At 35.9% G+C, this 23,656-nt stretch overlaps 1 protein-coding gene and 1 non-coding gene across 6 annotated transcripts; both read left to right on the top strand.

Annotated features, from left to right (window-relative positions):
* The first annotated feature begins 199 nt into the window (after nucleotides 1-199).
* DBF4 (DBF4 zinc finger) lies at nucleotides 200-23,230 on the top strand. 5 transcript variants are annotated; one of them, XM_060157167.1, is made up of 12 exons: nucleotides 200-465; nucleotides 1,687-1,782; nucleotides 8,408-8,587; nucleotides 10,602-10,652; nucleotides 11,362-11,431; nucleotides 11,634-11,710; nucleotides 12,377-12,413; nucleotides 13,620-13,665; nucleotides 16,521-16,649; nucleotides 17,171-17,285; nucleotides 20,165-20,289; nucleotides 22,098-23,230. In XM_060157167.1, the coding sequence occupies exons 2-12, from the start codon at nucleotides 1,768-1,770 to the stop codon at nucleotides 23,089-23,091; spliced, it is 1,839 nt and encodes a 612-aa protein (XP_060013150.1). In that variant the 5' UTR covers nucleotides 200-465; nucleotides 1,687-1,767; the 3' UTR covers nucleotides 23,092-23,230. The 5 variants fall into 5 exon arrangements, with proteins under 5 accessions (XP_060013150.1, XP_060013149.1, XP_060013148.1 ...); XM_060157166.1 differs by having other exon boundaries at nucleotides 1,687-1,859; nucleotides 13,623-13,665; XM_060157165.1 differs by having other exon boundaries at nucleotides 1,687-1,859.
* On the top strand, nucleotides 19,219-19,325 carry LOC132525001 (U6 spliceosomal RNA). Its single transcript, XR_009542136.1, has one exon. It is a non-coding gene; the product is annotated as a U6 spliceosomal RNA (small nuclear RNA).
* Nucleotides 23,231-23,656: the final 426 nt, after the last annotated feature.

Below are 23,656 nucleotides of genomic sequence, written 5' to 3'. Positions count from 1 at the left end.
GGGCGGGGCGCAGGCGCGAGGAGGCGGGGTGTGAGGGGCCGGATGCGCAGCGCGAGGAGGCGGGCACCAAGGGGCTGGGCGCGCGACGCGAGCACGTGGGGGAGAGCGAAGGCGGGGCGCGCGGCGTGAGACGGGGCGGGGCGCGCGTATCGGCGCCGCGGCCGCGTGACGCGTTTTCAAATCTTCAACCGCCGCAGCCCACTCGTTTGTGCTTTGCCACTTCCTCCTTCGCGCCCTGAGGCCGCATTCCGCCCCCGGAAACTCGGCGGGCAGACGCGGCATCTCTACTGCGTGGGTGTGGTGGCCCGCGGAAGCGGAGAAGCTACCGGCCGGTCAACGGGCCTTGAGGAGCCGTGTTTCCGCGGCCGCCCGGCGCGACACCCTCTCCGGACCCAGCATGTAGGTGCCGGGCGGCTGCCATGAACTCCAGAGCCATGAGGACCCACAGCAGAGGACATTTCCAGGGTACGAAGCCCCTCCTCCGGCTGCAGTCCCTTTAATCCTTTCCTTTCCTCATGGTTCCATAATTGATTCTTCAGAGTTCTCACGCTGGGTCTCTGCTTTTCTCTTCTGACACGTGCATCCTGCTCTGGCCTGAAAGAAGGCTTGCTTCAGGGTTTTGCCGCAGGAAGGGAACGGATCCCGGCCCCTGGCGCTCTCCACGCTCCAGCCTCGGCCGCAAATTCCCGGTAGCGCTGTCGGTTATAAAATTAGAAGACAATGCGGGACCCGGGAACCCGCCGGGGCTCCCACAGATGCTGCGACCCTTTGAGGCTGCCGCTTGAGCCTCGGGGCTTTTCGCTTCCTGATTAAACTGGGTGATTATGGGTGGATTTTTGGTCTTACTCATGAAGTTGAGGGAAAGTGTTTGTATTTCAAACACACCGTTGCTGTTTTCAACATTACAGACAGAAACAAGAGCAAACTTTCATTTTCAATCACTTCTATTTGGTAAAGCATTCCAGCCTGTAAGTTTTTCTTTTTAACATGTATAGTGTGTGTGGGTATATATTGATATGTATAGTGTGTATATATGGTCTCCTACTTATGAACAGATTGAGTTCTTAAAGTTAATTTTTAAGCAGCTGTTTGGATCTGATGTTTTCAAAGGAAAGAATGAAATGAATGGTGATTTGGTTCTTCAAATGGACCGCCGAGTTCTTCTTAATATACACACTGACTCTATGTGAAACTCAACCTTGAGCAGTCAGGAACCTTTGAGGTCTAGGTCATTCTGAGTAACAGGTTTCTTGCATTATTAAATGTTCAACATTTTAAGTACCAGTTGTGAGTGTTCAACAGAATGGCAGACGCTCCATGAGTATTTGTTGAGTAAATACTCCATGCAGTTTACATACTAGGAAAACTCTTTCAAATTGGTTTTACATAGTTCACTGCCTTAATGCATAAAACACGGATAAACACATGAATATTTCTTGCAGAGTCAACTGTTGACTGTGAACAATAGTCGTTTTGCGACATATAATATCTGTTAAAATAGAGTATTTTGCCTTTATCTTAAGTGATACCACAAAGAAATATATTAAAATGTTAATGACTGCCTAAATTAGTAGGATTATAAAGATTTTTCTCTGTGATATTATCATATAAACAAATATTTTTAAAACAGTAGAAATTTTCTGTCTGCGTAAAACATGATCTAATTCTAAATTTTTTAAACAATAGGTGGAATCCAAGTCAAAAATGAAAAAAACCGACCGTCTTTGAAATCTCTGAAAACTGATAACAAACAAGAAAAATCCAAATATGAGCCACTCTGGGGTAAAGTATTTTACATTGACTTACCTTCTGTCACCATATCTGAAAAACTGCAAAAGGACATTAAGGATCTGGGAGGGGTAAGTCAAAACCATACACTGTAACAAAAAAGGAAAACTTGTTAATTTGTAATCATTTAACATTTTCCTTTTGGAAAAAAACTTTTATAAGCACCAAGCTTAACATTTTTAACAGCTGTTTATCATTAATGAACAGTCATTTGTTTTAACCTTTTGTAGGCTGACAAAACTTTCAGGTTTCTGTGATTATTAGTCTGGTGTGAAGTTCACAAGTGTGAGAAATGAGACTCCCTTGTCCTGAAGGAACTGCTGATTGCCTTCTCATGGTAATGTTGGGATGTCCTCCAGATGGCAGAAACTCCTTGATTATGATTATTGGGAAGCTACATGAAAGTAAGATGTTATTTACAGAACAAGGAAAACCTGTTCAAACCACAAAGAGTTAAAATTTCTCTTGACTGATACAGTCTCAACAGAATGAATGTCATTAAGGGAACGATTTTGGATTATAAATATGGAAAACGTGCTTCTTTTCTACCTTATACATTGAGTAACTGATTAGGAAATTAGAAAATTTGGGTAAAATTCTAAGACTTTCTTAGGATTAAGGGTAGTACTGGGTAAATTTTAGCAAGGTTAAGATTTTATTCATTTATTTCCTGATTATTCCTGTTTCAAAGATTTCTGCTGCACTTTGTCATGGTTAACATTTTTTGAATAATATGAACAAATACTGCCATTATTGGAATAGAAATTTGCAGAACATGTAACAAGTTTTTTGGAATCATTTTTTGATATGATATTTTACTTAACTGTCTTTGAAAAGCTATTCTACGTTTTTGCTATTCATTTTCTTAAAATAAAACATTGTTACACATTTGTCATAGTAGTAGCATGTACCATAATGACCATATGACTGCATTACTAAAGTTCATGTTTTATAACCTGCCATCTTTGAGTAAAGATCCCTTATTTTAAAAATTAAGTACTTAAGTGTCCAGAGAAGTAAGTGACTGACCCAGGGTAGAATCAGCCTAATACCTGGACTCATGCTACTGCACCATTCTGTTCCTCTAGCAATCAGTGGCTACAAAGTAGCTATCTGATATGGTTTGAGAGCTTTCTTAAATATAATGGAAAAACTTATTAACCCTTCTAATCTAAATCATTAATTTTAGATTTGTGCTTTTAGCAGTGGAACCCTTCAAACAAAATCATGTTCAGAAGTCCAATGTGTAAAGCCAATAAAGAGGGAATTGCTGTAGCTAAAACAGCAGTATAGAAGCTAGTGCAGGGACTGCCTGCCCTACCCCCTTTTTCTCTCTTCTCTCATCCCCATAGCAGTTCCTGAGGCACTTGCAAGAAACAAATTTTGAATTCACTTATGTGTTAGATAATAGCTGAGAAAGAGCTGAAAGTTGGTTTTATACACTTCAAATTTTTATCCTAAAATGGTTTGAAGTAGGTCAATGAAATGAGGAGCATATTAATGTCATAAGTTTCCAAATTTTTCCCCAAAGCTGTGGATTTTCAACTGAATTTGATTTACTGACTTTATTCTTTTAATTTCTCCTAAGATTTTTTATCAAATTCTGATCTCCCCCCACACTATCTTTCCAATAATTCATGATGTCATGATTTCTGTCTCTAGCACAGTACTATTTCTATCACTGAAAAAGACTGTTACGAAAATCTCGTATGGCAGCTATAAAGGAACTTTGATTTCTATACACTAATTTAAGTTTTAAGATTCAACTTTAAGAAACGTGTAGTTAAATATTGATAGATCTTCTTCAAAAGGACTGTGCTTATTAATTTTTAGGATTACTTAGATCCTTTAACCATTTGTAATTTATTTTGCCTCAGGTTATTAACAGTGTCATCTTTTTTTGAACTGTCCATTTTATGCATTTGCTTTCTCTAGTCTGAATGAAAATATCTAAATACACCTTTTATTTGGAGAGTACACTTCTGAAGATTCAGCCATTGAGAGCACATCAGTGAAGTGCTGACATAATGGGGGAATATCTCTAATAGTGGCAAGAAAGGTTGCTGTTGTAAAACCAACCATGCTTAAGCCCATATCTAAACAGTTTGGGCTAAAATAAGACAGCTGGAGAAGAAAAGAGATGTAGGGTCAGATACCTTGGCATAGTTCTGTCCTCATGAACTTGAGGACAGAATTACTTGTTTTGGATGTTCAGTGTGACCTTGAAATCAGAAAATAAGTTTTGAGTTTACTCTTTTAAAGACCTAGATTCCACAGTAGCTAATAAATTAAAGGCCATGATAAAACTAACTCAACAGTACAGGACACAGTATTAAGTACTTTGGTAGATTCAAAAATGAATCTGATGTCCATCCCACCCTCAATTTCTAATCTAAGCAGAGATGGCATTGGTACAATTAATTGTAATATAGAATGTTATAAGAGGGAAAGATTGCTTCCAACTAAGGAATCTTGGAGACCATTGTACAGATACAAGTTGAACTCAGCTTTGAAGAATGGTTATGATTTGGGCATATGGAAATTCATTCATAAATTATTCCACCAGTGTCTCCCATATGCTAGCACTATTTTAGATGCTGGGGAAAGCAAAAATAAGATGTAGTCTACTCCTCTAGGAATTCTCAGTCTATGGGAACATCAGACACCTAAATCAATAAATTACAGTATAGCATTGTCAGTGCTTTAACAGAAGTTATGTAGAAATTGCCATTAGAATATAGAAGTGGAAATATTAACTCTGCCTTTTGGATTTATAGCAGGAATAAAATTTGAGCTGAGTCTTGAAAGCCTAGTAGGAATATACCAGGTAAAATGAACAAACTAAATAGAGGAAAGAACATATTTAAAATATAGGTCTGTGTGGTTTGTTTGAGCAACTGCTAATATTAAGAATATGACTTGAGCTTGGGATTTAGATGGGGGATATGGCAAGAAACAGTGTTACATTGGGACCAGATTGTAAAAGATATTTTTCATTATTAAAGACTTATAATTTGAGGTACAGGAAATGGAAAACCAAGGGAAATGTGTCATATTAGCATAAGGACAAACATGTAGACCAGTGCAATAGAAGAGAGAACCCAGAAATCCTCTCATATAGTAAGCTGATTTTCAACAGGGGCACCAAGACCATTCAGTGGGGAAAGGATCATCTTTTTAACAACTGATGCTAGGAAAACTGAATATCAACATGCAAAAGAATGAAGTTGTACCCTTACTGTACATTATGTGCTACAATTAATTAAAAATGGATCAAGATCTAAAATATAAGAGCTAAAACCCATAGAGGAAAGTATTGGGGAGAATCTTCATGACGTTAGATTTGGCATTGAGTCCTTGACTATGACACCAAAAGCACAGACAGCAAATGAAAAAATAGATAAATTGGACTTAGTAAAAATGAGAAGATTTTGTGTATCAAAGGACACTATCGAGAGGGTGAAAAGACAACCCACATAATGAGAAAAGAAATATTTGCAAATCATACATCTGATAAGGGATTAATATCTAGAATATAAAGAACTACTACAACTCAACAAAAAACAATCCGATTAAAAAATGAGCAAAGGACTTGAATAGACATTTCTCCAAAGAAGATATATACGTATAGATGGCCAATAAGCACATGAAAAGATGTGCAGCATCACTAATCACTGGGAAATACAAATCAAAAACATAGAGACAGACATAGAAAACCAACTTATGGTCACCAAAGGGGAGAGTGGGGGGAGGATGTAAATTAGGAGTTAGAGATGAGCAGACAGAAACTACTATATACAAAATAGGTAAACAAGGTCCTACTGTATAGCATAGGGCACTATATTCCATATCTTGTAATAAACTATAATGGAAAAGAATATGAAAAAGAATATATATATGTATAACTGAGTCACTTTGCTGTACACCAGACACACAACATTGTAAATTAACTATATTTCAATTAAAAAAAAACACACACTGAGGTACCATCTGACATCTGTTAGAATGGCCACTATCAACATAGGTGTTGGTGAGGATGTAGAGAAACTGGAACCCTCGTGAACGGTTGGTGAGATTGTAAAATGGTGCAACTGCTATGGAAAACATTATGTAGTTTCCTCAAAAAATTAAAAATGGAATTACCATATGATCAAGCAATTCCACTTCTGGGTATATACCCAAAAGAACTGAAAGCAGGGTCTGGAAGAGATACTTGTATACCCATGGTCATAGCAGCATTATTCACAATAACCAAAAGGTGGAAACAACCCAGATGTTAATCAGCAGGTGAATGGATAAACAAAACGTGGTTTATACATACAGTGGAATATTACTCAACCTTGAAAAGGAATGGAATTCTGATCCATGCTGCATCATGAGTGAACCTTGAAAACATTGTACTAAATGAAATAAACCAGACACAAAAGGACAAATACAGGATTCCACTTATATGAAGTACCTAGAATTATCAAATCCATAGAAACAGAAAGTAAGCATCAAAAGGGGCTGGCAAGGGACTCCCCTGGTAGCGCAGTGGTTAAGAATCCATCTGCCAATGCAAGGGACACAGGTTCAAGCCCTGGCCTGGGAAGATCTCATGTGCCACAGAGCAACTAAGCCCGTGCGCCACAACTACTGAGCCTGCACTCTAGAGCCTGCGAGCCACAACTACTGAGCCTGTGTGCAACAACTACTGAAGTCCGTGCACCTAGAGCCCGTGCTCTGCAACAAGAAAAGCTACCGCAATGAGAAGCCCGCGTACCGCAACCAAGAGTAGTCCCCGTTCGCCACAACTAGAGAAAGCCCACGCACAGCAACAAAGACCCAGTGCAGCCAAAACTAAACAAATAAATAAATTTACTTTAAAAAAAAAAGAAAAGGGGGGCTGGCAAGAGGGGAAAATGGGGAGTTATTGTTTAATGGGTACAGTTTCAGCTTAGAATGATGAAAAACTTCTGGAAATGGATAGTGGGGAAGGTTATACAACATTGTGAATATACTTAATGCCACTGAATTGTACACTCAAAAATGGTTTAAATGGTAAATTTTATGTTACGTATTTTATCACAATTTTTTTTTTTTTAATGGTTGGGAGATTGGGCAGATCTCTTGAAAAACTGGAAGCTCTGTCAGTGCTGGGGCCACATATTTATGAAGATGAAAAGAGTATTGGACATGTAATCGTTCATTCGTATTCTTGCTGGCCCTTGTAGGCATTTGAGTCCGTCATCCTTAGAATATATAAATGTACTTTATTTACTGGTGGATGAAAATGTTACTCAGAAAAAAAGGAACTAGTGATTTGCATTTAACCAAGGCAGCTGGTGGTCTTAGCAACAAATTGTGCTTAATGCTTAGATGAAATTAATTACATACTTTGCTTCATTTTTTATTATCTTCATTTATGTTGTGAGACCCTACAGAAATTAGATACAGCCGCTTAAAATACTTTGAGTCTCTCATTTATGCAAATAGTTAATGATTAATAGTATTTTTTCTACTTAGTTTAATTTTCCTGCCTTTGGATGGCAGTGATTTTCAACACTGACTTATTGACTTTGGTACATGTGTTTATAAATTCAGACATTTAAGCAGTGGTTTTCAAACTAGGGAAATTCTCTTCAAAACAGTCATACACTTTTTTGGCGGGGGGGGGGTTGCTATGTTGGGTCTTCATTGCTGCATGCAGGCTTCAGTAGTTGCAGCACGCTCAGTAGTTGCAGTACAGGGGCCTGAGAGCCCTCGGGCTTCAGTAGTTGTGGCGCACGGGCTCTAGGGCCCCCAGCGTTGGTAGTTGTGGCACTCAGGCTCAGCTGCTCCGCAGTATGTGGGATCCTCCCGGACAGGGATCGAACCCGTGTCCTCTGCATTGGCAGGCAGATTCTTAACCACTGCGCCACCAGGGAAGTCTCAGTCATACACTCTTAAAAGTAAGGGTTTCCTACCTTTTAATAGTTTAAGTCTTAAGGAAAGATGTTATAACTTTATAAGTTTGAATTGTGCTATCCAGTATTATAGCCATTCACTACATGTGCCTATTGAAATTTAAGTTAATTAAAATTAACAGTTTAAAATTGTTGCTCAGTCACATTAATTACACTTCACGTACTCAGTAGTCACATGTGGCAGTTGTTACCATATTGGACAATGCTGATAAAGAACATTTCCATCATTACAGTGAGTTCTGTTGGACAGTAGTGCTTTAGAGCATGGATATGAAACAGAATACCTATGTTCACACAACGTTGTAAATGAACTATACTTCAATTAAGAAAAAATTAAGGTTAAAAAAAAAAAGAGTACCTGTGTTCAAATTCTCTTACTACTGGTGTAACCCTCAAGGCAAGTCATTTAACTTCTGTTTTCTTCTCCACAAAATAAGGATAATATTAGTATTATGGGTTGTCATGTGGATTAAACTAATTACGATATATAAACTACATGCTGTTGTTGTGTTATTAGAATTCTCATTGTACTTTCTCAACTCTAGGTTCAGAATAATACAGTATAGAAATTTAGAATATTAAAATGCATCAAATTGGCATTTTCTACTGTGCCTAGAATATGAAACAGTTTATGGTTTATATGACTTACTTAAAAATACTTTGTTTTCCTTTAGCGAGTTGAAGAATTTCTCAGCAAAGATATCAGTTATCTTATTTCAAATAAAAAGGAAGCTAAATTTGCACAAACCTTGGGACGAATTTCTCCTGTACCAAGTCCAGAATCTGCATATACTGCAGAAACCACATCACCTCATCCCAGCCACGATGGAAGTTCATTTAAGTCTCCAGATACAGTAAGTCTCTGAAATATGGTTTGAGACTCTGGGAAAGGCTATAGGATTTTATAATTTTCAAGAGTGGGCTGATAGCAGAGTTCACTTAGGTAGAATAATATCTACACTAAGTGTGGCTTTCCAGTCGTTAATAAGGTTGCTGTTGTATATAGAAAGGTGATTTTTCTCCTAACAGTGCTTGTGTAGTCACACTGATTCCTAAAATATGCCCTTGCATTTAGTGATGGCTTTTATTTTTAGAGTAATTTACAACTAAAGAGTGACAGCAGATCATTTTTTAAAGAAGGAATAGAAACCTTTTGTTTGTTTCAGAGCAGGGGTAAGCAAACTATGGCCCATGGGCCAAATCCATCCTGCCGCCTGTTTTTTTTTTTTTTTTTTGCGGCACGCGGGCCTCTCACTGTTGTGGCCTCTCCCGCTGCGGAGCACAGGCCCAGCGGCCATGGCTCACGGGCCGAGCCACTCCGTGGCATGTGGGATCCTCCCAGACCGGAGCACAAATCCACGTCCCCTGCATCAGCAGGCGGACTCAACCACTGCGCCACCAAGGAAGCCCCAAGCCTGCCGCCTGTTTTTTACAGCCTGCGAGCTAAGCATGGATTTTACATTTTCAAGTGGTTGGGGAAGAATTCAAAAGAATACTTTGTGACAAGTGGCAATTATGTGAAATTCAAATTTCACTGTCCATGAGTAAAGTTTTATTGGAACAGAGACATACCATTCATTTACATATTGACTGGTTGCTTTACTGCTGTAAAAGCAGAATGGGATAGTTGCAACAGAGACTATATGGCCTGCAGAGCCATATAAACATGTACTATCTGGCCCTTTAAAGAAAAAGTTTGCCAGCCCCTGTACTAGAATTACTAACATCATATCCCTACCACTCAGTTGCCAGTAAGTTGTAAGATACAGTGAAGGATAAATTAAATTGATTTAATTGGGTATGAAAAGGGCAAGAGGTTGAAAAATAGTGTTTATCTCATTTTTAGATTGAAATTAATTATTTAAAATTATCCTCCCCGGGGCTTCCCTGGTGGTACAGTGGTTAAGAATCCGCCTGCCATTGCAGGGGACACGGGTTCAATCCCTGGTCCAGGAAGATCCCACATGCTACGGAGCAACTAAGCCTGTGTGCCACAACTGCTGAGCCTGCACTCTAGAGCCCGCGCGCCTAGAGCCTGTGCTCTGCAGAAAGAGAAGCCACCATAGTGAGAAGCCCGCGCAACGCAACAAAGACTGAATGCAGCCAAAAATAAATAATAAATAAATAAAATTTAAAAATAAATTTAAAAAATATCCTCCCCAACTTATCTACTGCAGCCGTTTGGAAAACGGAAAAATGGGAGCGGGGAAGAACAGGTAAAAGAAATGATTGTTACATAAAAGATATCTCTTGAAAAAAAAGAGACAAATACAAAGAAGAAAAAACGTCAAAGAAGAAGAGACCAAGGAAGCCTCATACATTCTTTCAGTTAATGCTTTTTTGGAGGAACACGGTTGTACACCAGTGACTAGTTCCAAATTAACTGCTGCTATTAGCATTTCAACTGCTTTTCCTACTGTTTTGTTTAAAAAATGAACTGCTATGTAAAAACAGTATATATGGTTTACTTATATCCTTAGATCTTTGGTTAAATAGGAAATTAAAATGTAAACTTACTATTTAATTAGATAGAATTTCAGATCAACCTATTTTATTTTTCATGTTGAATAACATTTACTACAGAACTGACCTTTTTTTTTTAAGCTGAGTTTAGGCTCTACCAAAAAAAGAAACAAACTTTTTAATAGATCTTACTACAAACAAAGACCCTAAGGAAATCATTTTTTACGGTACATTTATTATGTTGATGGTCATTAAGACTTGTACAAATAAACTTTATTTTAAATTTCATATTTATATTAAAATTCATCTTTAAATTTTATCTACTTGCTTTAGCTATTTTATCTTTTAAAAATTTTTTCCAGTGAGGCACTATGTTACAACTATTGTTCTCTGGTCTTTTTATAGGTGTGTTTGAGCAGAGGAAAATTATTAGTTGAAAAAGCTATCAAGGACCATGTAAGTAGGAATTTTAAAAATTCACAGTGTATATTCTATTACTAAAAACTGAAATGTAAAATAGAGATGTTCTTGAAATCTTTTCCTCATTTTTAATAGGAAAAGCCTAAATATCAGCATGTATCTCATAAAGAACAGAATCTGCTTTTCATGAAGAAACGCCTCCATCTTGTGGCCTTTTAAAATATTACTGGCCACTTCTGAAGCCTGTGGCATTTTTGTGTCTTTAAAAGAAATAATTTCTTGAAACTATTAACTGTAAGGCTACAGGGTACATTAATTGTCAAGAATATGGGAGTAAGGCTTCCCTGGTGGCGCAGTGGTTGGGAGTCTACCTGCCAATGCCGAGGACACGGGTTTGTGCCCTGGTCCGGGAAGATCCCACATGCCGTGGAGCGGCTAGGCCCGTGAGCCATGGCCGCTGAGCCTGTGCACCTGGAGCCTGTGCTCTGCAACGGGAGAGGCCGCAACAGTGAGAGGCCCACGTACTGCAAAAAAAAAAAAAAAAAGAATATGGGGGTATATTAAACAGAAATGGTTTTAGAAATTTCAGAAGAAAAAAACTGATGTCCTCAATGCTATTGTAACTGTATAGGGTCTGTTCTGAATAACCATCTCAGTGACATTAAGCTTCAGATAATATTTTTAATTTAGCTCATTTAAAAGAGTAATTTCCTAGAAAAAACTATCAAACTTTTTTTTTTAACAGGATTTTATTCCTTCAAACAGTATATTATCAAACGCCTTATCATGGGGAGTAAAAATTCTTCATATTGATGGTAAGGATTTTATTACTGCTTTTGACAATATTTGTTATAAGTGTCTGTCTCTTCATTCCTAATTTTAGATAGAATTCTGATAGCAAGAGATACCTCTAAGGGTAATTCTTTCATCTAAATTTACTACAATTTTAAGAAAATAGCAGCATTTAACTCCAAAGGTAAAAATGCTAATCTTAAACCCTTCTTTCTTTTAATAAAGACATTAGATACTACATTGAACAAAAGAAAAAAGAATTGTATTTACTCAAGAAATCAAGTACTTCTGTAAGAGATGGGGTATGTTATTTTCCTTAATTTTTAAACTAATTAAAGAAAATGGTAAGCTTGGTTTTTATTTATGTATCTATAAATTTTTTTGCCAAGTGGAAAATATTACTGCCAGAATATCCTAGGGGTAATCCTGTGTACTATATGCATGTTTCTGTCATTTGAATAAATTGTTGCATATCATTTTACTTTAGGATTTACTCATGAGGTAAAAGTTGTTCCACCTTTGATGAGTTTATCACAAAGGTTTTGCTGAATGAGGGCATAAAAATAACTTACATGACTACTTTTAGATTATTTTACTAACCATGCCTTTTCTCTATTGGTTGATTTCTTTCTGTGAAGACATAGCTAAAATGCAAAATGTTTGTTGGGGGTATTGTAAAAGTGAGCTTGTATTACTAAGTTCCATACCACTGGATAAAATCTTTAATTCCTGAATGATCTTTGTTTCCTTTCATTTCTTTGGTTGAGCTGATTTTGAAAAGCAGCTTTTTCTCTTTTTTCCCCATGAAACTGCAATAATCACCCTTCCTTTATTTAGTTGTTTTCCTATATGATTTTTTAGTCTTGAGGATATTGAGCAATTGCAATAGCTGTTTTCACTGTACTTTCAAGCCCAGTGTTTTTACCATGTATATGTTTTTTTATATATATATATACATTTTTTTTTAGGGGAAAAGAGTAAGTATTGGCACACAGAAAGCAAGAAGTAAGTATTTTGATTTCCTTATGTGTGTTTGTTTTGCTTTTAGAAAATAGAATAAAACATATAAAAATCTTCTGACATATCATGTAACCAACCCTTTAAATGACTTTTTCAGTGGTTCTTAGCCTTTTTTTTTTCTTTAGAACATTGACCCCTGTTGGCAGTCTAGTAAATTCTACGGACCTTTGTTAGAATAATGTTTTTTAAAACATTTTTTCTTATCATTATATCACTAAGAAAATCAATTATATTGAAATTCAGTTATCAGAATATTTTTCAGTATAAAATAGTTATATACTTGTTTTTATTACACATTAAAAAGTTCTAGCAGTGATTATAATTGCTACTGTAATTTTGTTTTGAAGTGATGAGTATAAATGATGCTTTGAGATATTTGTAGTAACTAATATGATATGAAAATATGTTTCAACTGATATCAAAATTACAAGCACTGGGCCTCCTTGGTGGCACAGTGGTTTAGAATCCACCTGCCAATGCAGGGGACAGGGGTTCGAGCCCTGGTCTAGGAAGATCCCACATGCCGCGGAGCAACTAAGCCTGTGTGCCACAACTACTAAGCCTGTGCGCCACAACTACTAAGCCTGTGCTCTAGAGCCCGTTAGCCACAACTACTGAGCCCGCGTGCTGCAACTACTGAAGCCCGCACACCAAGAGCCCATGCTCCGCAGCAAGAGAAGCCACTGCAATGAGAAGCCCACGCATGGCAACAAAGAGTAGCCCCTGCTTGCCGCAGCTAGAGAAAGCCTGTGCACAGCAAGGGAGACCCAACACAGCCAAAAGTAAATAAGTAAAATAAATAAATAAATAAAAATTACAAGCACTGCTAATACTACTGTGATTCTTTTGGTTATATGCAAAATTGAAGGACATGTTACATTTCAGTTAGAGAGTAGTGAACATAAAAGTTAAATTTTTTTTCCTGTTCTAGCTCAAAATCCTCCGGAATTCTGCTTATAGATCCTTTAGGAGATCCATTCCATTTAAGAATCACAGAATATAGACAGAGCTTCTGTCATTTTGGAAATGGATTTATAATTGCAGGATACCTTACCTGAGGCTAAAAACTTCAAATTGAAATGAAATGGATAATGGATACATAGTTGGATTATTTTAGCCAGAGTAGTTTTATTTAAAAAAAAAAATTCTGGATTTGTAAGCATCTAATATCATGTTTTGTATATTCCCAAGCAGGTAGACTCAAAAAGCCTTTTGTAAAGGTGGAAGATATAAGCCAGTAAGTATCTTAAATTCAATCTGTATGATTTAATACAATATTAAAGGAGAAAATCTAATTAAACTGTTCCCGCTAATACTGTTAGGTCCCTTTACGTTAGATTTATATGATATTAATATGCATGTGGCACAGTTTCAAAAAGTAGCATTACTTCGTGCTCAAGGACTGAATTAAGTTTCAGTAGGTTTTAGATAATAATTCCTTGAAAATCTAGTTTAGAGCAATCACGAGACCAGCTCATTTTTCAGTATTTCAAATAACCATTCTCTAGCTAAAGGTAATACCATATGATTTAGAACTACTACTTAAAGACTGCATCTACATTTGTAAAAAAGAAATTATTAGTTACTACTTGGAAATACAAAATCTGAGTATAACATCTAATTTGGTAGTTTTCGCAAACTCATTCTGAAGCTCTATAGAATAATCTTAATGAAGACTACAGATATAAGTAGACTAATTTGGCATGGGAGAATTAGATTTCTTTCCCTACACATTCTAGTTACTCATTTAGACATGTGTGATTAATTCTCTTGGGTGCTCAATGAGGTGACAAAGATGTGTTGAACGCTTCTTTTTTTTAAATGTGCTACTGTGAGAAAAAGAAGTACAATTTAAAATTAGGCCTGGAGGGACTTCCCTGGTGGCCCAGTGGTAAAGAACCCTCCTTCCCATGCAGGGGACACAGGTTCAGTCCCTGGTTGGAGAACTAAGATCCCACATGCTGCGGGCAGCTAAGCCCTCGCACCTCAGCTATAGAGCCCGTGTGCTGCAAACTACAGAGCCTACATGCCCTGGAGCCCACGCACCACAACTAGAGAAGAGAAAGCCTGCATGCCGCAACAAAGAGCCCACGTGCCACGACTAAGACCCGACACAGCCATAAAAATAAATATTTTAAAAAATAAAACTAGGCCTAGAGAAGCATCAATAAGTGGAAAGACAGCCCATATTCATGGATTGGAAGACTTTATATTTTAAGATGTGAGTACTACCCAAAGTGATCTACAGATTTAAAGCAATCCCTATAAAATCCCAATGACTTCTGTTGCAAAAAGAGAAAAATCTGTCCTAAAATTCATATGGAATCTCAAGGGACGCTGAACACCCAAAGTAATTTTGAAAATGAAGAACAAAGTTGGAGGTCTACACTTAACCAATGTCAAAACTTACTACAAAGCTGTAGTAATCAAAAGTTTGGTACTGACATAAAGACAGATACATAGACCAATGGAATAGAATAAAGAGCCCAGAAGTAAATCTTCATATATATGATCAAATGATTGCTGACAAGGATGCCAAGAACATTCAGTAGGGAAAGGACAGTCTTTTTTAATAAACAGTATTGGGGGCTTCCCTGGTGGCACAGTGGTTGAGAGTCCACCTGCCGATGCAGGGGACATGGGTTCGTGCCCCAGTCCGGGAAGATCCCACATGCCGCAGAGCGGCTAGGCCCGTGAGCCGTGGCCACTGAGCCTGCGTGTCTGGAGCCTGTGCTCCGCAATGGGCGAGTCCACAACAGTGAGAGGCCCGCGTACCGCAAAAAAAAAAAAAAAAAGTAATAATAATAAACAGTATTGGGAAAACTAGATAGCCACATGCAAAAGAATGAAGTTGGACCCTTACTTTATACAATATATAAAATTAACTCAAAATGAGTCAGAGACCTAAAACTATACAACTCTTGGGGAAAAAAACATAGGGGGAAGCTATATGACATTGGAATTGGCAGTCATTTCTTGGATATGACACTAAAAGCAGAAGCAAAAAGATAAAAGAACTAAATTGGATTACATCAAAATTATAAATTTCTGTGCACAAAAGACATAACACAGAAGGCAACCACAGAATGGGAGAAGATAGTTGCAAGTTATGTATCTAATAAGATGGTAATATGAAGAACTCAACAACAGAAAATCAAATGACCCAATTAAAAAATGGGCAAAGGACTTGACACTGCTCCAAACATACCCAAATTGCAAACAAGCATATGAAAAGATGTTCAACCTTACTCATCATCAGAGAAATGCAAATCAAAACCACAATGAGAAATCTATTACCTCACAACCATTAGGATGGGTACTATTTTAAAAAGAAAAAAGTGTTGGTGAGGGTGTGGAGATATTGGAACTCTTATGCACAGTTTGTGGGATTAGAAAATGGTGTAACCACTATGGAAAACCATATGGAGAGTCCTCAAAAATTTTGAACTGCTTGCTGTATGATCCAGCAACTCCACTTCTGAGTATATATCCAAAAGAACTGAAAACAGGGTTTAGAAGAAGCACTTGTACATGCATGTTCATAGCAGCACTATTCACAATAGCCAAGAGGCAGAAGCAACCCAGATGTTCATCAACAGATGAATGGATAATATGGTATATACATACAATGGGATATTATTCAACTTTAAAAAGGAATGAAATTTTGACACCACAACATGGATCAACCTTGAGGACATTATGCTTAATGAAATAAGAAGAAAATACTACATGATTCCACCTAATGAGGTACCCAGAGTAGTCAAATTCATGGAAACAAGGTAGAATGGTGGTTGTCAGGGGCTGGTGGGGAAGAGAGAATGGGGAGTTACTTATTTTATATGTGGGTACAAAGTTTCAATTTTGAAAGATAAAAAGAGCTCTAGATATGGACAGGTGTTAATAGTTGTAAAACATTGAATATACTTAATACAACTGAACTGTGCCCTTAAGAATAGTAAATAGTAAATTTTAACTGATTCCTATTGTTTATTTCAGATTCCAGGTGAATTACATGATTTTGAAATATAAGACTTCAAACATGTTTTCTTTCATCATAAAGATTCTCATGTATTTGTCTTTTTATTCTTTTAGGCTTTATAGGCCATTTTATCTTCAGCTGACCAATATGCCTTTTATAAACTATTCTGTTCAGAAGCCCTCCAGTCCATTTGATGTAGATAAGCCATCTACCACCCAAAAGGAAACTCAGGTTAAACTAAGGTTGGTTTAACCATCAAGTAATTTTTTATCTTTTTAAACAAATATTTAAAATAATTCATTTAACACCATGGTGTGTGTGTGTGTTGGTGTGTGTGTGTGTGTGTGTGTGTGTCTGTGTGTGTGTGTGTGTCTGTTGGTTTGTGTGTGTCTGTCTGTCTAATCACTGTTGTGCTTTCTCCCCTGGATATTTTTAATGCCCCTTTGCTAGATTTAAAGTCTGAATCTCTTTTTCAAGTATGTCACATTTAGCCACTTTAGATGGGGGCTCTGGGGAGGAGCTTAAAAATATTTGCAAATAATTCAAATGTGTTGTTTCTTTTCAGTGATCTGAGATATTCTCCAGAATAATCATTACATTCTCAGTTTGCTTCTCAATTTCTTAAAAAGAAAAATGGCTAAAAGTATTTGTTTATATAAATCTCTGCAAATTATGGCAGATGCTGTTTGATAGCTGAGGAGTAAATTTTTTAAAATTATTCCTTACGTTCAGCGGTTAATCTTTTACCATATATTTCTATCAGGATCCAAACAGATGGTGATAAATGTGGTGGAATCCCAGTTCAACTCCAGTTAAAAGAGAAGAAAAAAAAGGGATATTGTGAATGTTGCTTGCAGAAATACGAAGATCTCGATACTGTAAATGTGATTTTGTATTTAGAGGGTTGATATTTCTAAAACTATGAATAATATTTGCTGTTTAAATTTTAGTTTATTCTTTTGATTGTGGTTTACAACTTGGTAATTATTAAGTAGTAGATACTTCTTTTTGGTAGAATTATCTTGAATTTTAAGAACCCAAAGTGGGGAAATGTGTATTGAAAAATCATTTTTATCCATTCAGCAAATATTTATTGAGCACCTGCTGTGTACCAATTACTGCTCTGGGTAAACAGCATTGAACAAAAGCGACCAATTCACAACCCTTGTGAAGATTACATTCTGTGGAAGGCGAGGAGAGAGAGCTAACCACAGGATAAGAGAATAGTGAAGTATATAGAGAGAACATTAGATCAGTGCTATGAGAAAATAAAGCAGGAATGAAGGTGTTGTTGCTGTTTATTTAGACTAGACAAGGAATACCTAACTGATGAGGTGGTATTTGAGTAGAGACCTGAGAGAAGTTGAGGGAACAAGACTTGTGAATGTTGAAATAAGCAATGCAAAAGTGCTAAATGAAACTGATTGCCAGGATCAAAGAACAGATGTTGGTGGACTGAGCAATGGTGGTAGAAGTCAGCTTGCGGATATGATTGTAAAGGCGAGGCCAAGAGGATGTGCAGTGGATTGGATGTTGGGAGGGAGAGAGGGTGGGTCATGGGTCACTGCATGCTTCAGGCCTTAACAATTAAAAAATGGGCAAGTGATTTACTAATGGGAGGATGAGAAGAAAGTGGAGACAGTTCTTTGAAATAGCAGAAAAAGAAATTGTTGAAAATATATATGGGATGACGAGAAAGTTTAAAAAATGGGAACAATTACAATTTGTAAACTGATAAAAAGAGCAAGAGCTTTGGATCCAGGCTAGCCCAAGGTTGAATCCTGGCTTCCTGTCTATGAGACTTTGGACAGTACCTGGCACTGTGCTTATTAAATATTAGCTGTTATTGTTTGAATTGTTAATTTTTAAAATACTGGGACAGTCTGTTTTGGTGCTTGGTTTTGGTAGAAGATGGTGGGAAAGTTGAGAAAAAATATTTGAAAATATCTGATCCATAAACTACCTCTGTCTTCAGTTTCTAAATTGGAAGTTTGTTTTATAACTGAAAGTTTGTGTCAGTTTTTTGTGTTCAGTTTATATAATAAAGTAGAAAAATAGTTAATTTTAAAGTTAGTTTAAAATTATTTTTAATCATAAGCTGAACTTTCTCAGAAATATTTGCCCTTCCCAAAAATCATTTTGAAAATTTAAATTGTAGATTGGTCCTGAAATTTTACTTTGCTGTTGCAATAAATTAATCTAAAATGGATGTTTTCCTTAATATCAGTTTGTGGATCCTAATTTGATGCTTAGACAGTGATTCAGTTCCACCTGTGTCGAGGCATTCATTTAACAAATTTGATCACAGGAAATTAAGCAGCAAACAAGGCAGATATATTCCCTACCCTTTTACCATCTTACGGTCTGACAGAGGAAATAGATATGAAACATGTATTTGCAAGTAGGATGAAAAGTGAAGTATGAAGTGCAGTGGTAATAAATAGAGTACTGAATGTAGAATGAGGGACAAGGAAGGCTCAACTGAGAAAGTGACATTTAAATCAAGACTTAAAGGATGAAAAAAAAGAGTTAGGTGGAGGTAGAGAGGAGCTACACAAAAGTTGGAAGTCGTTTTTCTTAGTTCAGTTAGTACTTTTTCCTTCCAAGAACATGAATAAACAGAATCTGAACTTACAAAGTTAATGTTTCGTTTCTCATTAGTTTTAACATTACTGAGCATACATAATTTGTATATGGTAAATTTTGCAAGCAAGGAAGGAATACGTTTATATTCCAGAATACTGTATTTTTTGTGACCAGTGAAGAATTTCGTTTTTGGAATTAAAATCAAATCATCGCAAGTTAAAATTAGTGCTTGCTTCGGCAGCACATATACTAAAATTGGAATGATACAGAGAAGATTAGCATGGCCCCTGCGCAAGGATGAGACGCAAATTCGTGAAGTGTTCCGATGTTTTTAATAAAGATGTTAAAAAAATAATAAAATGGATAACCAAAAAAAAAGTTAAAATGATATGAAACTAGGGAAACAGAAATGAGGTTCTTCCATGATCACCTTGATACAGGCTTCTAGTTACAATTCCCTGATCAGCTGATAGACAAATGATAGAATTAGCCTGGAGATTCCACCTATTCAGAAGGAACTTTGTTTCCTCTGAGTTTTATCCCAATACACTGAACTTGTTGACTTTTGTTCTTAACCACCCTTAAGATTGAGAAAAGCTTCTCGGTACTCAGTTATAAGCACTGGGTAATTGAGATCATTTATTCCCTCATTCTCAAAATTTTTTTTATTCTTCCCAGCATTAGTTGTACTTCATCTTTTTTTACTTAATCTCTCTTCTAGATTCTTGTTTTAGATTCTTGTATGTTACATAACATGTATTTAATATTTTATAAGCCCTACCTTACTTATTACTTAGTGGTAATTGCATAAGGATAAAGTAGTAAAGAGAAGTGTTTTCAAAAATATTAGCACACTAAATGCTATATGTTACGGTTTTTCTTCAGCTTTATCTTCATTTTCTGATGTAGCTCATTGGTTTTCAGTTCCCTTAAACTACTAATTAATTAGTACTTGACTTTCCTGATTGAAAAACAGAAGACTAAAAACCAAAGTACTTTTAGTGGTTTCTCAGCAGTTACTTTTATTCTACTTATTTTAAGTTCTGATAAAGGATATTTCTTTGGAGTAGTTATTAGATACTTAATTTTAGGGGCATAAGAATATTAGAAAAAAGTATCTATTACTTTTAAAATACAATTATGATTTATGTACTTTTTTGTTTTATTTTAGCATCTTCTAAGTGAGCAACACAGAAACTTTGCACAGAGTAATCACTATCAACTTGTTGATGACATTGTATCTAAGTTAGTTTTTGACTTTGTGGAATATGAAAGGGACATGCCTAAAAATAAAAGGTAATTATCAACCCAAGTTTTAAATTTTACAAGAATATTAAACCATTAAACTAAAAATAAATCCAATGTTTTCTGTTCTTAGAAGGATTATATTTTCAGCATAGAAATATGGTTAAGAACTGATTGCTTTTCTCTCCCTCCTCCACCGCCACCAAAAACGCTTACCTAATTATTACTTTTAAGGCTCTCTTCTTAACATAGTCTAAAAGGGGAGTTGGCAAACTTTTTCTATAAAGAACCACATAGTTAATATTTTGTGAACCACAAAAAATAAATAGATGGCAGACTAGATTTGGCCCGAGCTGTATAAAGTGTGAATACAGTGATGTTCAGTATACAGTAACTGTACATTGACAAAATGAGCCTCATTAAGATTATTCCCATAAATCTAAAATAAAAAGAAATGCTTTCATATGAATATACCCTAGAATTGGTAATAACTCAATAGGTTGTTTAGTCCTTATATCTGTTTTTAGACCAATCTTAAGGCATAAAGAAGACTATAAAATGATACCAAGCTACAACTCCTGAAAATTAACTAGAAAGTTTTTTGGCTATATCTGGGTAGAACAGTTCCTAAACCTCTTATTTCTGTAACATTCAGAATGATTGTTCATGACTGATGTAATATTTGGAGAGGAAGCATATTTCCAACTATTAAAACTTATATGGGCTACTGTAAGAATTTAGAATTCCCTAAAAACTCATTCTGCAGCAAAATTCTGAACTAGTACTTATATATAAACTGGTTTATTCCTTAATTATCTTATCATCTGCACAATTTTTATCTCTATAGACCAGTCACTTAAACATCTCTGGACTTTAAAGAAGAGTGATGTTGGCCTAGTGTTTTTACATTTTATATCCTCCATTTGTTCAAGAGGAGTCTTAAGTGAAAGTATCAACAAAATAAATAGAAAAGTAACCATTCTGGTTTTGAAGGGGCAGGTGGAATTCTATATTTCTCTTCATTATCTGTGACATGTATAACATAAAACATAATTAGTGAGCCGTTAAGTTTTTTTCTCTTTGTAAGTAATTTAGGATTGTCTAATACAAACTAGCATCCCAAGGGTATTAAGAGACTCCATGAAGAAGAGAGTTTTAAGTCAAAAATGTGTGTGAAACTTAAGGATTACTGACTTGTCATCTTTAGAAGTATAATGATATAAGGTTTCTGGCTTACTATAATATTGGATTGTTTATTTTTAAATATAAATAAATATCCATTTCTGCCTTAGGTTTCCCAATACTCATTCTCCACATGCTAAGTCAACATTAATGTAAATCAAAGCACAGAAATTAAGAAATTTTTCAGGATAGTGAAAAAATTAAGAACAGACCCAAATCCCTTTACTATCATCTTTCTTTGATTTATATGATCAAAGTAGTTTTAAATACCAAAGTCAAGAAACTGCTTACCTCTGGGAGGAAGTGGAAGAATGTGGATGAGGAATGGTACACTAGAGTTTTTAGCTATATCTGTAAAGTTTTATTATTTTAAAAACATCTAAAGTGGACTTCCCTGGCAGTCCATTGGTTAAGACTCCCCACTTCCACCGCAGGGGGCATAGGTTTGACCCCTGGTCGGGGAACTAAGATCCTGCATGCCACGTGGCGTGGCCAAAAAAATAAAGGCATCTAAAGTAAATGTGGCTAAATAGTAAAAGTTCTGTATTTTTGTAGTGTTTTCTAAGTTAAATAAGTTTTATACACAGTTTTTAAAGATTTTTACTAATTTAGTTTTTAAATACTCAGGAATTTTTGATAGCAATTTTAATTTTTTTTCTTTTCTTTTTCCTCTAAAGAATAAAATACAGTGTTGGTTCCCTTTCTCCTATTACTGCAAATGTTTTGAAAAAGTTTGAACGTAAAGAAAAGATGGAATTACAACATACTTCTCAGAAAAACTCCAGGGAAAATGTACAGGTGATGGAGCACGGTTTCCTGGATAAAGAAACCCAGGAACCTGAACAAAAGTTTATGTCTACTTCAGAACACATCCCACACCCTTCAAGTGAATTAAGAGGACATGATGATAAAACATCTAATAAATGTTCCATGTTAAATCCAGCTGAAAATGACATAAAAGAAAATTTTATATCTCTAAATTTTATATCTCTATCTCCACATAAAAATAAACAGGAATGCATTCTTAATGTTCCTAAACATAAATTAATCATAAATGAAAATGACTTAGAAGTAAGGGTGGATCACTGTCCACATAGGCAACAGGCATCTGTACAAGTTTCTCATTTCAGTACGGATAATAGTGCATCTCAACCAAAACAAAAGTCAGATACTGTACTTTTTCCAGCAAAGGATATGAAGGAAAAGGACCTTCGTTCAGTATTTCATCGTGATTCTGATCTGTTAGCAATAAACAGTTCACAGAAGCACCTAACAATTCAGGCAAAGGCTCCATCCCAAAGCCCTACTGAGGAACCCAACCCATGTGACACCAAGAATATGGATAGTTTACCTTCTGGTAAAATCCATCGGAAAGTGAAAATACTATTAAGAAGAAATAAAAAAGAAAACCTGGAACCAAATGTGGAGTTAGATAAGAAAAGAACTGAATTTCTTACTACACAAGAAGAAAACAGAATTTGTAGCTCATCAGTACAGTCTCTACTGGACTTATTTCAAACCAGTGAAGAAAAGTCAGAATTTTTGGGTTTCACAAGCTACACCGAAAACAGTGGTATTTGTGATGTTTTAGATATTTGGGAAGAGGAAAACTCAAATCTGTTATCAGTGTTTTTCTCTTCCCCTTCAACTTCTACATTTTCTGGTTTTTAGATTTAAAAAAATAAATACCTTTCAGAAGCAATGAAGATCATATTCTTGAAATTTTTAAGAATATGTATAAAAATTCTTAGTTTTGGGGGTGAGGTTTTGCCAATTTTGTTTACAGGATGAAATGTAAATATTAACAATAAAGGTGATTGCATTTTTCTACAGAATTGAATATTCTAGAAAAATTGTAGAATAAATTGACTCATTTTGCATACTATGTTCATAATTGTTTTCTAAGAACTATTATGAATAATAAGTTTGCTTTATGTCAGTGAAAACTAATTTCAAGGGAAATTTTGAGAATATCAAAATTTAGCATTATAAATTTAGATATTCTAGTTATATCTATTGTCTATTAAAACAGATTTCCATGATAACATGATAATATTGCTTTTAAAAACCTAATTTTCATACAGAAAGGAAAAATTGTATTTCAGTGTCTGAGTTCTGGAAATCATTATTACCAGAAACATTGACACATGAGGGTGAACTAGTTGGACCATGCTAGGGTGTTGGCACTGAGGAGTTAGGTTATTTGTGGAGATAAATAGAAGCCATGAGGGAAGAA

The sequence above is a fragment of the Lagenorhynchus albirostris genome, chromosome 8, assembly GCF_949774975.1.
Source record: "Lagenorhynchus albirostris chromosome 8, mLagAlb1.1, whole genome shotgun sequence".
NCBI classification, from domain to species: Eukaryota; Metazoa; Chordata; class Mammalia; order Artiodactyla; family Delphinidae; genus Lagenorhynchus; species Lagenorhynchus albirostris.
The sequence above is the reverse complement of the archived record's forward strand: the minus strand, read 5'-3'. Positions and strand labels throughout refer to the sequence as shown.

Bases quoted from the DNA above. Each gene is read 5' to 3' on its own strand.
- DBF4 (XM_060157165.1), top strand. From the start codon at position 420: ATGAACTCCAGAGCCATGAGGACCCACAGCAGAGGACATTTCCAGG. The intron at 10,653-11,361 runs GTAAGTAGGAAT...TTTTTTTAACAG, and splicing joins AAAAAGCTATCAAGGACCAT to GATTTTATTCCTTCAAACAG. The intron at 16,650-17,170 runs GTTGGTTTAACC...TATTTCTATCAG, and splicing joins GAAACTCAGGTTAAACTAAG to GATCCAAACAGATGGTGATA.